Genomic DNA, 15,035 nt, shown 5'->3' on the forward strand with positions numbered 1-15,035 from the left:
TTCGAAACCACCCTATCACTGTTGGAGATACGTTAATAGAACTCAACATGCTCAGCAAAATATCAAAGTCAACAGTGCAGAAGGCATTACTGAAGTCGAGTAGTGTAAGTATTGTGAGCTGTTGCTTATCCATGCCAGATCGGATATCATCGGTAATTTTTATAAGTGCAGTAGTCGTACTATGTCCTGGACGAAAACCAGATTGGAGAGGGTTAAGAACACTGTGCTTATTAATAAATATAGAGAATTGTTGATGGACTAAGCGTTCAAGAACCTTGGAAAGAAAAGGTAGTATAGATATGGGGCGATAGTCAGAAAGATTATGTGGTTTAGAAATTTTAGGTATTGGAATAACATTAGCGTCTTTCCAGGCTACAGGAAATTGGCCAGACGTTATAGAAAAATTAAGAATATGGAAGATTGTAGGAACTAGGATATCTATGATAGGAAGGATCATATTACGACTAATGCAATCACTACCAACGGCCTTAGATGTAACAGACAAAATGGTTTTTTTAACGTCAGAATCAGTGAAGGGAGAGAAGTTGAACGGTGGAAAGTCAGGGGTTGGGATTAAGGATAGGGATTTAAGCGTTTGAGCTTTAGTGTTATTGTCAAGAAAAGATGAATTTTGAGAGAAATGTTGATTAAGTTGTTCAATATTTAGATTATTGGAAACTGTATGTTGTTGCTTCCCAACTCCTAGCGTTCTTAGGAATTTCCAAACTTTACTGGTTTCACCGTTCTCAACAGACGAGTAGATATGGCGTCGCTGCGCGTCTCTGCACATTGTATTGCAACGATTCCTTAATCTTATATACTTTTCCCGGTTAAGATCAGAGTTATTATGCTTATAAATAGATTTAGCTCGATTTTTAGAAATTTGCAGTTTTTTAATATCATCAGTAAGCCAAGGAGCAGGTAAATGCTTTATCTTCACGGGTTTAACCGGCGCATGCTTATCATACAGCTGTATTAGCAAAGAATTAAAAATATCAACTTTATCGTTGATACTATTAGAATTAAAAATGACATCCCAATCAATAGTTTGTGCGTCTATAGAAAGACGTTGCATATCCATCCCAGAAAAATTCCGCTGCATCAGTATTTGGGGTTTACGTTTAGGGGGGCGTACTTTATAGGAGAGAAAAATGAGATCGTGGAAGGAAAAAGCATCCGCAGAGCATTGCCCATGCGAGTTTACATACTCGGGCTTAGAGACTATGATGAGGTCAAGAAGAGACGGAGTGGAGTGAGGAAAGAAGTGGGTGGCTGTAAGAGGAAGGATATGGAGATTGTAGGAATCAGTAACGGACAAAAGCTTTTTTGAACGATGGTCATCTTTAAGAAGACAGGTATTAAAATCACCCATCAAAATCAAGTGATCATATAGTGGTACAAATTTCTCGAGGATATGATCAAAGGAAGAGAAATAATCGACATTAAGTGAAGGACTGTAGAATACTCCAAGAAGGATTTTTGTATGTGAAAGGATAACTTCAACAAGAAGATACTCAACTTCATTCTGTGACATGGAATCACTAGAAGAACTTATGATTGAAAACGGAAGGTGAGATCGAAGATAGATTGCAACGCCGCCACCAACTCTACCCACACGGTCGTTGCGAAGGAGGTGGTAGCCTGGAAGGTAGTAAGAGGAAGAAGGGAGGCTGGGCTTAAGCCACGACTCAGAAATAAGTACGGCATGAACATTGCTAGAATCAAACGACGCCTGAAGGTCAAGATAATGTGCAGGAATGCTTTGTGCATTTAGGTGAACTATATTAAAGTTTTTCTGTGTGTCTGGGAAGTGATTACTGAGAGCAACGTCAATAGGAATATAAGATACACTTTGAAAACTTTCTTCACCACTAGAACCAGAAGAGACTAGAGACTGAAAATCATCAAGGCTAGAGTTATGTGACATTTTGAATCTTGATAATATTTAAAAATTATCTACTGTTTATTACTACTTATACTATTACACAAAAAATAATCCTATATAAAATAATATCCAAAAGTATACCTGCAACGAGTTTCCTAAACTAAAAAATAATATACAAAAATAATTAAATTAAATTAAATTAAATGATTAACGAACCCACCCGCCAGTTGCAAGGAGAGATTAATTCACTTTTTAAAACAAACAATAATAAAAAATAAAAAAAAAAAAAAAAAATAAAAGATAAAGTAAAAACAATCAAAAATGAAAAAGTAACCCTTTTTTCCTTTTAGCAAAAATAAACTATTTATCTCAAAACCCTCAAAAAACATAGGTAGGTTTTAAATAGGTAACTTAGAGGACTAAAAACTAAGTGACTAAAGACAAAAAATTACAATAATAAAAATGAAGTACATATACAAATTAAAAGAATAAAAATAATATAAACTATATCTATGAAGCTGTTTTGAGATAGACTTGTAATTTTCACGTAAATTATTATAAAAAAGAAATAAAGATTGCGCGCCTCCATCTGAGTACTCCATTTTTATGCTGTACAAATTTTATTTACGGTGAAAACATGATGCAGTAATTAAAACATAATATTTTTAATACCTTGACCCATATTAAGGGTGAGAAAAAATAAATAATAAAATAATAAGCGGCGCTATCTTACAGCTTCAATAACTTAGCTTACTAATCATGTAATTCTATAATCTAATTCTAATAATCTATAAATGCCAGCGCAGTGATGACCAAAAGCCTTGTATCCAAAGCAGTTATTTAGTCTGCGGCTGGTATGTCAAATGTCACAGCTGTCATTAGATGACAGTTGTCACGTACATCTGCCAGTCACACAAGACACTACAGTCTACACAAATAACAATGGTAATTTAATAGGTACCTATTATGTAACAACTACAGTTTTCATTTCCTAGTATCAACAACGGAATTTGATTTATTACACTAAAACTACAGTTTATTAAATATATTATACACAGGAAAGAAATAGCATAGGCAATATAAATCTGATAATTATGTAGTATGACATTTATACTATGTAACAATTGAAAATGTTTGAAATATAAGCTGCATTTAGTAATATCAAATTATCAAATTTTATGGAAAATTGTTTATTTAAAATGTTTAATAAATAGCATTTAATAGTTATATGATGTTCCATTTTATTTTTGGTATTAAAAAACAGAACAGGATGTAAATGAATACTGCAGGCTTGTTACCAAACTATTAAACTATAACACAAATGTTACAATGTGGTGCATTACAAGTTAGGTATATGCATTCTTTATATATTATCTTAATTATCAACACAGGATGGTTATGAAATTTTGTAATAAGTTATAAATACTAAATAAAAAAAGGTTTAATTCATATACATAACATAAAGATTCATACTAGGATAGCTTAGGCTTTGTGGTAGTGACATGGGTAATTAGAAGTTACAAAAAGCTTACAGTTAACTAAACCTATGAATTGTACAAGTTATTTAAAGGTTACATTACCTTAAAATACTTACAGATTAATGATACCTATTACTTATTTTTGACCGTTCTTTTGGACTTGGAGGTGAGACTGGCAGTACCCTGAGTCAGAGGCTTAGATGTCTGTTTAGATGTCTGTGGTATGCTGTGTAGGTCAGCTTTCCACTCAGCTCGGTGATGTGAACCATCTGGGCCTATAATATGTATGCATCCATCCCTTGTCCAGCACTTGTTTATGCCGAATCTCTGCCTTGCCTCCATAAATAAGTTATGACGACTCTTTGTTAAAAACTCTGACACAGTTAAACCGCTGCCCTTAAATCCAGTTTTGGAGAACCAAACCTTATCCCGCAATGCTACATCCGCAAACTTTACCACTATAGGACGAGGTTTCTTTTCGGAAGGACGTCCTAAGCGATGGGATGACTTGATGGAAGCAACAGAGAATCCAGTCACACCAAGATGTTCCCCTACTACTTTACAAACACGTGAAGTAACATCTTCCGACTTATCTTCGCTGACTCCGTGCACTAGTAGCATTTTGCGCCTTCTACGCATCTCCAGACGATCAACCTCTATACCAAGGAACTCCACCTGTCTCTGCAAAGTATTCATGGCAGAGAGCACAAAGGTCCTGAAGCTGTTAAACTCTGCAGCCAGGGATGTGTTTGTAATGGGTCCATTATCTAGGCCCTGCTGGAACTCGCTCATCTTCTGTTCGAACATTTCAGCCATGGCGTTGAGCGAGTCTTTTAATGCATCCATGATGACTGGTGATACGTAGTGATCGGAACAAAGGGATATTAAAGAAGTGAACTTAATTGACTATATATAAGCTCTAAATTATTATTATTCATTCTTAATGTTGTGACGCAATTAAATAACTAACTCTACTTTTTAATGTAGGTATTGCAATTTTTTACCATGTTGAAATTGCGCGTAGAGTTAGTTATTTAATTTTGTCACAACATAGAACATAAAGGACAGATTTAATAGTGTAAATATGCAAAATGGAACACGAGAGCTACATACATGCGCAAACGCTAGAAGTAGCCGCCATTTTATGACCAGTAGGCAGTGACACAATTAAAGAAAAGTTGAAAGGTTTCAAAGCGAGTGACAGCTGACAAAGCCTTAATTTTCGGGCCAACTAACAGATGCCACTACAGCCTTCTGAAAACATCACTTTAAGATTAATGCGGGTACAAGACTCATTGAGCACATCTTTGACACCTGGGAAGAGTCACAGGATGCATTGGGCATTTGTGATTTGTCCAAAGCATTTGCTTGCGTTCACCATGAAACTTTTCTCCTAAAACTGAAGCATTATGGAGTAAAAAGTAGAGCCCTAAATCTGAATAGGTTTTCCGCACCTATGATAGCAGGTGAAGTAGAGTTTTTTCATCAAATCGGAGAAGGATCTGAAAAAAATATGAAATTAGTAAACAGTCCTTCCCTTTTTCTAATTCTCATAGTTTCATAAGTTGGTATAGTTTTTGTTTAATACCCCTTCTATTTACATGAACACAAATTTTGAATACAGCAACCTGTTACTTACTGTATGAATTATTATTTATTATTAAACGTGCTTACAATTCGAAACTATAGTGCTAGTGTTTGTATGATTTTTAAACTATCAATCTTATTTGTTAATTGCGTAGCTATTGCTTTTTTACATGAACACACAATTTTTTATTAATTATATGATCGCAAAATAGAACAGTAGCTCTTGCTGCTTACACCAAACCGGTTTGCTTACGCTTTGAACAGCTGATTGACACTTATTTGTCACTATTGCAAAGGTTACGCTGCTATTTCCTTGATATTTATTTATTGCGCTGTCCAGATACAATTTATTTATTTATTTATTAAGGAAACAAACAGATACATCACTATAGTATAAATAAAGTTAAATAAATATACAAATTACAATATTAGATATATCCTAGAACAGTTTCACTGAGAACACAAAAGAATACAATTTTACATACATGACAACAGAACGATAGGATAAGTAAACAATGGAATATTTAGGCGAATACACAGTATTATATAAATAAAGACACAGACAGGGATATAATAATGAATAAAGATACAAAGTTTAAGATAAGTACAGTAATTGTTGTTTTAACTTAGTCTTAAATGAAGCAGTAGAGGAGTGCGAAAACAGGTCGACATTAGTGTGAGAATCCAATGATGAACACATTCTGTGAAGAGGCGCGCGAAACCCAATATTGGTTCTAGGAGTCGGTAGGTTGAATTACTTTTACTGTATATTGCACGTGTACGTTAAATGCAAATGTCTTAGTGTTTTCGCACGTGCTTTTAGTAACTACTATATGGGTCATTATTTCGACTCATATAACTACTATATGGGTTATTATTACAAACTATTACCTAGAATTATTTACTGCACCTTCCTGCCACTATTAATTCAAGAAATATTATAAAATTGCTAATTACCGCATGTAAATACGTTAGATCTAAATTGCTGGCCATTCTGATATTATTTATATGCCCTGCAGATTTACTTTATCAACTATTATAGTTATTTGGGACTTTTTTATTCCAGATTTTCATTCCGTGATGGGCTCGTTAAATTTAATTTATCAAAATATGCGTGGTCTTCGAACAAAAACTGTAGAATTCTACAGAAACATGTGTCAAAGTAACGACGATGTTATATGCCTCACTGAGACATGGCAAATTTAAGGGATCAGTAGTAGCGAGTTATTTGATGAGTGGTACGTTATGTGGCGACAAGATAGGGACTACGAGGCTCCAGCGCAAGAACTCGGAGGTGGAGCGCTTATCGCTGTACGGCGTGAGCTTGCAGCAAAGAGTAGCCCTGACAGGTGCTCCTCAGCTGAGGAGTTGTACCCAAGATTAGATCCAGCCCGTACCTTAAATATAAATATAACACAGGAAATTATCCAGCCATTAATTCCAGTTTAAATAGCACAAACTGGAATGCCGAGTTTCAAAATTAAAACTTAATTGAATCAGTAGATCTACTTATTTAAATTTGAAAGATCTGCGTAGTTAATACATAAAATCTAAAATTATTAATCCCAATCGCAAATATCTGCCGTGGTATCAGAATTCTCTTATCAAACTTTTAAACAAAAGAAACAAATATCGCTCAAAATTCAAAAGATATCAAAATCTAGCTGATTTAAACTCTTTCAATATACATACACAACGGTTTAAGCTTCTAGAAAAAGAAATGTATTCCAATTTTTTATCAAATATTGAAAAGAACATTAACAATAACCCCAAATTTTTTTGGTCATATATTAAACTGAAGAGACAATCGAATTCATAACTGTGCATTCTCAAGCTGGGCAACCAATTATCCGGAGAAGGTGATGTAATATGTGTTATGTTGGCACAATATTTTTAGTCCAACTTAACAGAACAATCCCTACACTCAATCACATATTATGATGCAGTGCTGACTGACACAACTGTGACGTCGCATCTATTCAAATAACAGAAAAGTATGTGCTTAAGCATCTTAAATCTGTGGATTTAACGAAATCAGCTGGCCCAGACAACGTGCTCCCTATTTTAATTTACAAGTGTGCTGAAAGTCTCAAGTTACCTTTCACTATGCTGTATAAGAGCTCATTAAAAGAGGGGGTATTTCCTACTCAATCTAAAACAGCGCTCATTACCCCAATCCACAAAAAGGGCCCCAAAGACAAAATAGAAAACTACAGACCTATTTCTAAGCTGCGCATCTTTACAAAGATTCTTGTAAAAACTGTATGTGACGAATTATATTACTCGCTTAAACATACTTTCTGCGATGAACAGAGAACTGCGGTGTGTAGTGAGTTTTTAGTATGTCGGAGCCAATGCAGGTTGACCTTAATTACGCTGACTACATGTTTTGAAAAAATTTAACAACACCTCTTACTTCAAAACCTAAGCTGAGCTGGTATTTGTTCAGGTGGTTTTCGTTGTATGTACGTAACAGAACAGATGTCAAACGGTTGTTCTTAATGATTCTATCTCTGCTCTAATGTCAATCCCATCAGTTGTTCTTCAGGGATCTCTCTTAGGGCCGCTTCTTATCGTTAACTTTATTAATAACATATCTCAATGTTTCAAATTCCCAAAAATCCTACTTTATGCTGATGATATGAAAATTTTATGTGCCATTAATAGAACGTCATTAGATGTCTATAGACAATGCACCTCATACAAAATGAAAGCCGAGAGACAATTGACACAATAATAACCTTCGACTGCTATGTCTTTACATTTCTGATTGTGTCCTTTTACCTGTCCCATTCTGACAAGCAGATCTTGTCTGGGGACTTGTCAATAATATTGTACCATATTTAATGAAAAAATACTCGTTTTATTAAATTACCGCTTTTTGCATATCAATCTTATATAATAAAATAATCTTACCGATGATAAGTCACACCATCTTTTTTTGAGTAGTTAATGTCTTATTTAAGCACTTTTTATAGCACACTTAGGCTTACTGTTTGACACACACTTGGCACACGACTAAGGAGAAAAGTGCTAATATTGGTTTTGAGCACACTTTGCCGTTCTGTTATCAGACTGCGAATGATATGTCCATATGTATAGAACGTCATTGGTGCCATCAGAATCATTCACGACCCGAAATATTTCCAATATTTCTAAATGCTTTGTCTGCTCATTTACGCGTAAAAATTGCTCTCTCTTCCACAACTACCTTTTAAAAAACTCACACTGAAGCAGGGTTAAGAGTCTGGTGCTCTTAGGTATTATCTATTTTCTAGTCTAGTCTCAAAATTATTATTTTATGAGCACGTGGATTCTATAAAGTTGATATTATAAAGAAAGCATCGAAGGTTTTATATTTAGAAGGTCATCGGAGTTCAGTTCTCTTAAAATTCTGTACTGTGCATATGTACGGAGCCACCTCGAATACTGTTCACAAGTATGGATTCCCCAATATAACGTCTACGTTAACCACATAGAAAGAATACAAGAAAACTTTGTGAAATTCTTTCAACAGAATTACACAGACAGGTGTAAAAACTTTCATCTGCTACCGCTTCAGCAGTGGCGTCCTACAGCAGATTTGGCGTATTTGTACAGTATAGTGAATAGTAAGATCGACTGTCCAGAGTTACTTAGCATGCTTGGATAAGTGGCGCATGCCATTCCAGTACACAATCCTAGCCTTTTGCATACTCCCATGGCGAGGTGTAATTATATTGCAAATAGCTTAATTACTAGATCCTGCTAAAGTTATAACAACTCGAAAATAAATCTAGATCTATGTTACGACATCTTTCACCAAATTAAAAATAACCTAATGTAATAAGTTCTTCCAGTGTAAATAATTTTAAGTAGGTAGTCTTCATTAGTTTTAAATATTTCATAAGTTCTGATTGTAAGCTAGCTGTAAGTTCCCCAAATAATTATAAATAAATAGACCATGTACAACGCACAGCTGCTCGAATTGTCAGGGATCCAGTGCTGTGAACGGCTAGATCATTTGTGGTTAATGGGGGTGTTCCGAAGAGCTGCTTGACCTGATTCCTGCCGCCGACTTTCGCACGACTCGCCACAAATTAAGATATCATCTAAACCATCAGGATGTCTGGTGTTGCTTTACAAAGTGCCGTTTTCAAAGACCTTTCTTCCTTTTCAATCTCCAGAAAAAACGTCACCTATGACGTTATTGCACCCGGTGTGGTATTTATTAAATTAATTGCTGTTATTATAATTACAATTAATATTTTAGGGTTTTCGCTCCAATGCCACGTCAGATTTAGTTTTATTTAAGAATACTGAAGTATCAGTAATTCTGTTTAATTTAGTTTCATCTCTTAGGCTTCCCACCCTCCATGGAGTCAACACTTGGTTGTGCTTGTCTTTCTTACCAGGGAATAAAATTACAAAAAAAGCACATAATATGCACTATGACTTGAGTTGACTTATGACGTTTGACGTACTCTTTATCATATCACTGTAGTTATTACTAATACCTTGACTTTTTTCTTAAATGTCTTTAGTAGCACGGGATGCAAGTCTATAGGCAATACCTTGACTTAAAGGTCTTAGTTACCAGGACATAAAAACCCAAAAAGAAAAATTATTACAAATACAATGCACATGTAAACTGTAGTTTTTACTTTTACAGAGTACAGAAATATATTACAATTTACATTACAATCTCAAATCTCAAGTTATTGCAGTTGCCGCCAGAAATATAATTGTAATCAATATTAACAAGCAGAAATAATCATATTCAAGTACCTAATAACTTACCTCTAAATTAGTGACTTATGGCCTGACGTTAAACGCAGCCGAATACGTAATAATTATAATAACATTGCATCAAATGCAAAGTGCAAACTATTCGTAAGTCGTAACTGAAAACTGAATAGGTATTATTATATTGGGATGGCCTGTTTAACAGTTGGTGAGTGATCGTTGATCAATTACTTGATTTTGCTATACCACGTCAAGAGTAAAACATAATAGAGATATTTTTCAATAAAAATTGTACGTGTTTCAAGGATCATTGTTTGATTTCAGTTTGATGGGGATACCTGAGTACTTGTAACATATATTTCAATAATATGTATGAGATTTATGTATCTTATTTATAACTTATTATCATTGTTTTGAAGTATCCTTTCTGAAAATGGGTAGAAGAAAAAAGTTAACTGTTCTGTTAGAAGCTAATAACAGTGAGATTGTTGATGATAAATCAGAAGGTACCAAGGCATGCTCAACTCACGAGGCCAATATTCCAAAGACTGAATTAGATGCATTTAAGGTTATGATGGATTCAAGGAACAAAAGTATTGGCAGTAACTCTCCTGGAAAAGAAAGAGCTTGTCTTGAATCTGATAGTCAGGAATTAAGTGACAAAAAGGAGTTGAAGGCTAAAAGAATGTTATCATTACAAAAAATGGCAGAGGCCAAAGGATCATTGAAGAACAAAGCAATTGAAGAATATAGAGATAGGTTTATAGAGGAAAAAATTGTGAAAAGAGCTGAAAGACTTAAAAACTTTATTGAACAAAAAGAGAAATATAAGTTACCTAAAGCTTCCAATCAAATTAAAGTAGAAAAAAAACCTGAACCACCTGTTGTTAAAATTAATGAAGATGTGGATTTGAATGTTAAAAAGTCTTTACAGCTTTGTAATATGTTTGAAATGTCGGACAAACTTTTTGAAGGCAAGAATAAAGTATGTAAGAATCTAACAAAAGAAGATGAAGAATTTTTGAGTAAGTTGTCACCATCATTACGTAAAAAAGAAAATATGTTATCATATTTTGAGACAGTTCCAAAAAAATCTCCCGAAAATGTTGAAGATAACCTTAATCATGATAAAAGCCAAAATATCATAAAAGTAAAATTCAAGAAACATATTAAAAAGTCAAGAAAAATAATTTCAAACCCTACTGTGCCTGTCTCATCAGAAACTTTAGATGGCAGTGAATCAGATGTGAAGACTAAATCAATAATAAATTGTGATCCTGATCCAAATATGAAATCAGAGGAAGTACATATTTTGTCTAAAAGCCCTTCATCATCTCAAAGTCCAGATCACAGACCAAAAAGAAATGTCAAGAGACCAGCTAAGTATTCACATAGTATTAGTAGTAGCTCAGATGAGGAATACAACATTTTTACACCAAAAAAGAAAAAATGTCACACTGTAATGGAAATCATTACAAAAAGTAATAATAAAAATGGTATAAATCATATTTGTATAGAACCACCAGTACTTGTGGTAAAAGAAAAATCAAACTCAAAAACATTGACAGAGGATAATTGTTATAAAGTGCAACATACAAAAAAGCCAAAGACAGTTGAAAGTTCTAAGATTTGTACTAAATTAGCCCCCATCTTTCAATCAAAGTCTCATTTAAATGCTGAAGCCAAGCAAAAGTTCCTTCAAAGTGGTTTTCCAGAAATATTAAAAAGAAATAGTTGTCAGCAGCAATTGAATGTTCAAACAGAAAGTTTTAATTCAGTTGTTCATGTCCAACAACAAGTAGCCAAACATTCAAATAACATAAATGTTTTAGATATCTGTTTAAGAAATAACATTTTGGTTGATGATGAGGTAAAATTTGAATATAAAAATGATATAATACAAAATTTATTAAACTTAAACACATTGCAAATAAATTCTAAAATTGCATTATGTGATATAAACAAGAATGACCTTTTGCAAAATATTAAAAAATCATATGAAAAGTTCCCTGTGTACAGAACATACCATTTATTAAAAGGTAAAAGTAAAGGTGACTTTAGAGACTATATATATCCTGATTTGGACAACAGTGTGGAAATTATAAATGGCTTAAAAAATAGTGAAGAAGAATACACAGATAAATTATGTTGGACAGATAAATATAAACCTACATCATCTAAACAAATAATTGGTAATTTTACAGCAATCGATGAGATGAAGAAATGGTTGCAGAATTGGACTGAAAACTTAATTAAAACAAAGAGTGAGATGAATAGCAGTGATTCAGATTTTTCTCTTTTTCATGACTCTGACGCTGATAGCAGGGAGTATTTAAAGAACAATAATAATGTGTTGATTATATCTGGTGATGTGGGTTGTGGTAAAACTTCAAGTGTTTATGCTATTGCTGCAGAGTTAGCAATAAAAGTTATAGAGGTAAATGCGAGTAGTAAAAGGACTGGAAAAATTATGTTGCAAGACCTACAAGAAGCGACAAAATCTCACAAAGTAGATAGGGGAAAAAGTGGTTCAGAAGGTAGTCAAAAAATGCAAGAAAAGAAGAAAAAACTGAGTAAAAAGCGAGGTAGAATAAAAAAAACAAAAAAGTTTTTAAAAATAAATGAAGTTAGTGAAGAGATCATAAGCCAGGACAATGTTCGAACTGGAATGTCTTTAATACTAATAGATGATGCTGATGTTGTTTTTGAACAAGATGATGGTTTTTGTTCAGCCGTGTCCCAGTTGATCCAGAGTTCTAAAAGACCTGTTATCTTAGTTACAAGCTCGTTAACATGCCCACATTTACAAAGGTTCATTCAAATTGCAAAAGTTGTACAAATGAGACGATTTATGCCCCATATGCTTGGGGTATGGTTAGATATTTTGTGTCTGGCTGATATGGGTGCATCTTGCCCCGGCTTGGGTTCTCGAATGCTAAACGTTCATAATGGCGACATTAGAAAAACAATAAATTGTTTACAATTCTGTATGGTAACACATAAAAATACAATGAAGATAGATGATGTTGATAATCAAGAATTGAACATACATGATGAAAGTTCTAGTTTGTCATGGGCTGACCAAGAATGTGCTACAGAAAATACTGTATGCTTGGCTAACATTAAGTCTGATGTATCAAAGAAGTTTATTGATACTCAAATAAGAAATTTGATAAATAATTCTCCTGTAAAAATGTTAGGCATGTGGTGGTCAATTCCGAAAATGTTTGAAATGAATGGGAGAAGAGAACAGATTGACATAGTGGCTACAATGTTAGATGGCATATCGACTGCTGATTATACTGGCAAATGCTACTCAGAGAGTAATTTTTGTTTCATTGAAGGTAGAATTTGGGGTTCTAAAGAAAATGCCAGTGTGATGGAATCGGAGGTCATTGATTATTACAACAAAAATAAAGAAGTAGGCAATGATATAGCTGCTGAACTAACTGTGAGGAGTATTAGTTATATGAAGAGAACTTTAGAATATAATGATGCCTTAGACATGGATATTCCTGGATTTTCCATTGCAAGGTTAGTATTTCATTTGGCAATGTAAAACAATGTGTACACCTTACATAATTTATACGTCTAGATAGAGTCTCCTGCTGTCAGACAACCAATAAAATAGGCCAGGAATATTGCTTAAGGAATACTTTGGATGAGGGAAGCGCATGAATCGGTCCTGGAAATTTTTGGTGGAGACCTTTGTCCAGCAGTGGCCGTCTTCCGGCTGATAATGATACATGGCAAGCTATGTCTTATGTTAGTGTGTGTGAATTGCTCAAAATAGAGGTTAGTTCTAATCCCAATTTTATTTTTCGATGTTTTCACAGTTGTCAAAGTCTATCTAGATGTATAAATGATTTTTGGGGTGCACAAAGTGATTCAGCTATGTTTGTTTCCACATGGTCTTGACTATAACATTACTTGTACTTTATAATTCCCATTTCAATTTGTCTCAAATGATGGTAGTCAATAACCATATATATGAACTTCCGGAATCCCGGAATATACTGTATTAACAACACACAAACTCAGATGAAAAAACATGCAACAATTCCTGTGGGGTTTTCAACCTGAACTATAGCTTAAACAAATTCAAAAGTGAATAATATATTTATTAGTTATCTACATTTTATTCCACATCATATTTTATGTCATACCCTTTATTGGCCTATGTACCTTAGCACGGATTTTTTTTCTTTTCAGGGAAAGGGAGAAAGTTTTATCCCGCCATCACACTTTGACAAAATATCTAAATCCAGCTGCAGTGCTTGATAGAAAAGCGTTAGCTCTTGACTATTGGTCATCCTGTAGAACAATATGCAAATTAGAGAAACAAAAAACAGAGGGCAATATCAAAAGAAACAATAGGTTTTGTCCCTACCTCAAGTCTTTGAATGTTTTGTGCAAAAATGACTATTTTGATGCACTCGGCAATAGCTTGATGTGCAATATGAAACTCTCCTAATTATGAAATAATATACTTGAACATTTGTTTATATAATGCAATTTTGTAGGGATAATTTCTTTTTCTTCTGTTCTATATTTTACTATTATTATTTCTCATTTAATATAATATATTTTATATTCTATAATAATTATTGTCAACAATATTTCTTACACTTAGACAATAATAAACAATGGTTGTTGAAGATATCGTATTTAATTTTTAGGGTTTAGTTAATCTTTAAGAGCTGGCTTCCAAAAAAAATTGCGTGAGTACAAAGTACACATGTCAGAAGTGAAGCCTGCATTGTGTATAAACCTCTAAACTACATATGGAGTCCTGGTACATGTACTAGGATGACACATTATTTCAACCGCTATGAAAGACATTGCTATCACCACTACCATATTAAGTTCTCCTGGTTTCTTTGTAGTAATATGTCGTGCGCATGACGTCAGAATGTATTAAGGTATACTAGCGTCACACATAAGACAATGTCTTCTTCAACTATGACCGCCTGGTACCGAAACACCGTATGATGCTTCCTATCTCATTTTCTCCCACGTTAAATCTTATGATTTATGTGTCGGTCTCTTTTTACCGTCGCGCTTTTTCGTTTCGTCGACTTTCAAATCACAACGATGCTAAAGAAATTTTCATTTCAATAATAATAATAATATAATAAAAATAAAATATTAAATAATAAAGTTGATTAAGTTTAATTAGCTTCCGTTATTCTATAACCAAACTTCTAATGAACACCGACTCATTCAATATTTCCTTACCTACATACTACATTCGTACGGTAGGCTGTCCCAAAAATGCCTATACGGCGCAACGAGTATTTCATAGATCTTATTTAGATTAGGATCTTACTTATTTTAGACTAGCTGACCCGACAGACGGT

The 15,035-nt window shown here is 33.8% G+C and overlaps 2 protein-coding genes across 2 annotated transcripts; one reads left to right on the forward strand and one right to left on the reverse strand.

Annotated features, from left to right (window-relative positions):
* Window positions 1-2,311: 2,311 nt before the first annotated feature.
* LOC126970346 (uncharacterized) lies at window positions 2,312-4,269 on the reverse strand. Its single transcript, XM_050816200.1, has 2 exons — window positions 3,546-4,269; window positions 2,312-2,319 (listed from the first exon to the last, which is right to left on the reverse strand). Exons 1-2 carry the CDS (start codon window positions 4,207-4,209, stop codon window positions 2,312-2,314), a joined length of 672 nt encoding a protein of 223 aa, XP_050672157.1. The 5' UTR covers window positions 4,210-4,269.
* A 5,296-nt stretch (window positions 4,270-9,565) lies between these two features.
* LOC126970130 (enhanced level of genomic instability 1) lies at window positions 9,566-14,335 on the forward strand. The gene is made up of 3 exons (XM_050815862.1): window positions 9,566-9,883; window positions 10,000-13,209; window positions 13,888-14,335. Exons 2-3 carry the CDS (start codon window positions 10,109-10,111, stop codon window positions 14,147-14,149), a joined length of 3,363 nt encoding a protein of 1,120 aa, XP_050671819.1. The 5' UTR covers window positions 9,566-9,883; window positions 10,000-10,108; the 3' UTR covers window positions 14,150-14,335.
* The last annotated feature ends 700 nt before the right edge of the window (window positions 14,336-15,035 follow it).

The sequence above is a fragment of the Leptidea sinapis genome, chromosome 20 (genome assembly GCF_905404315.1).
Source record: "Leptidea sinapis chromosome 20, ilLepSina1.1, whole genome shotgun sequence".
Taxonomy (NCBI): domain Eukaryota; kingdom Metazoa; phylum Arthropoda; class Insecta; order Lepidoptera; family Pieridae; genus Leptidea; species Leptidea sinapis.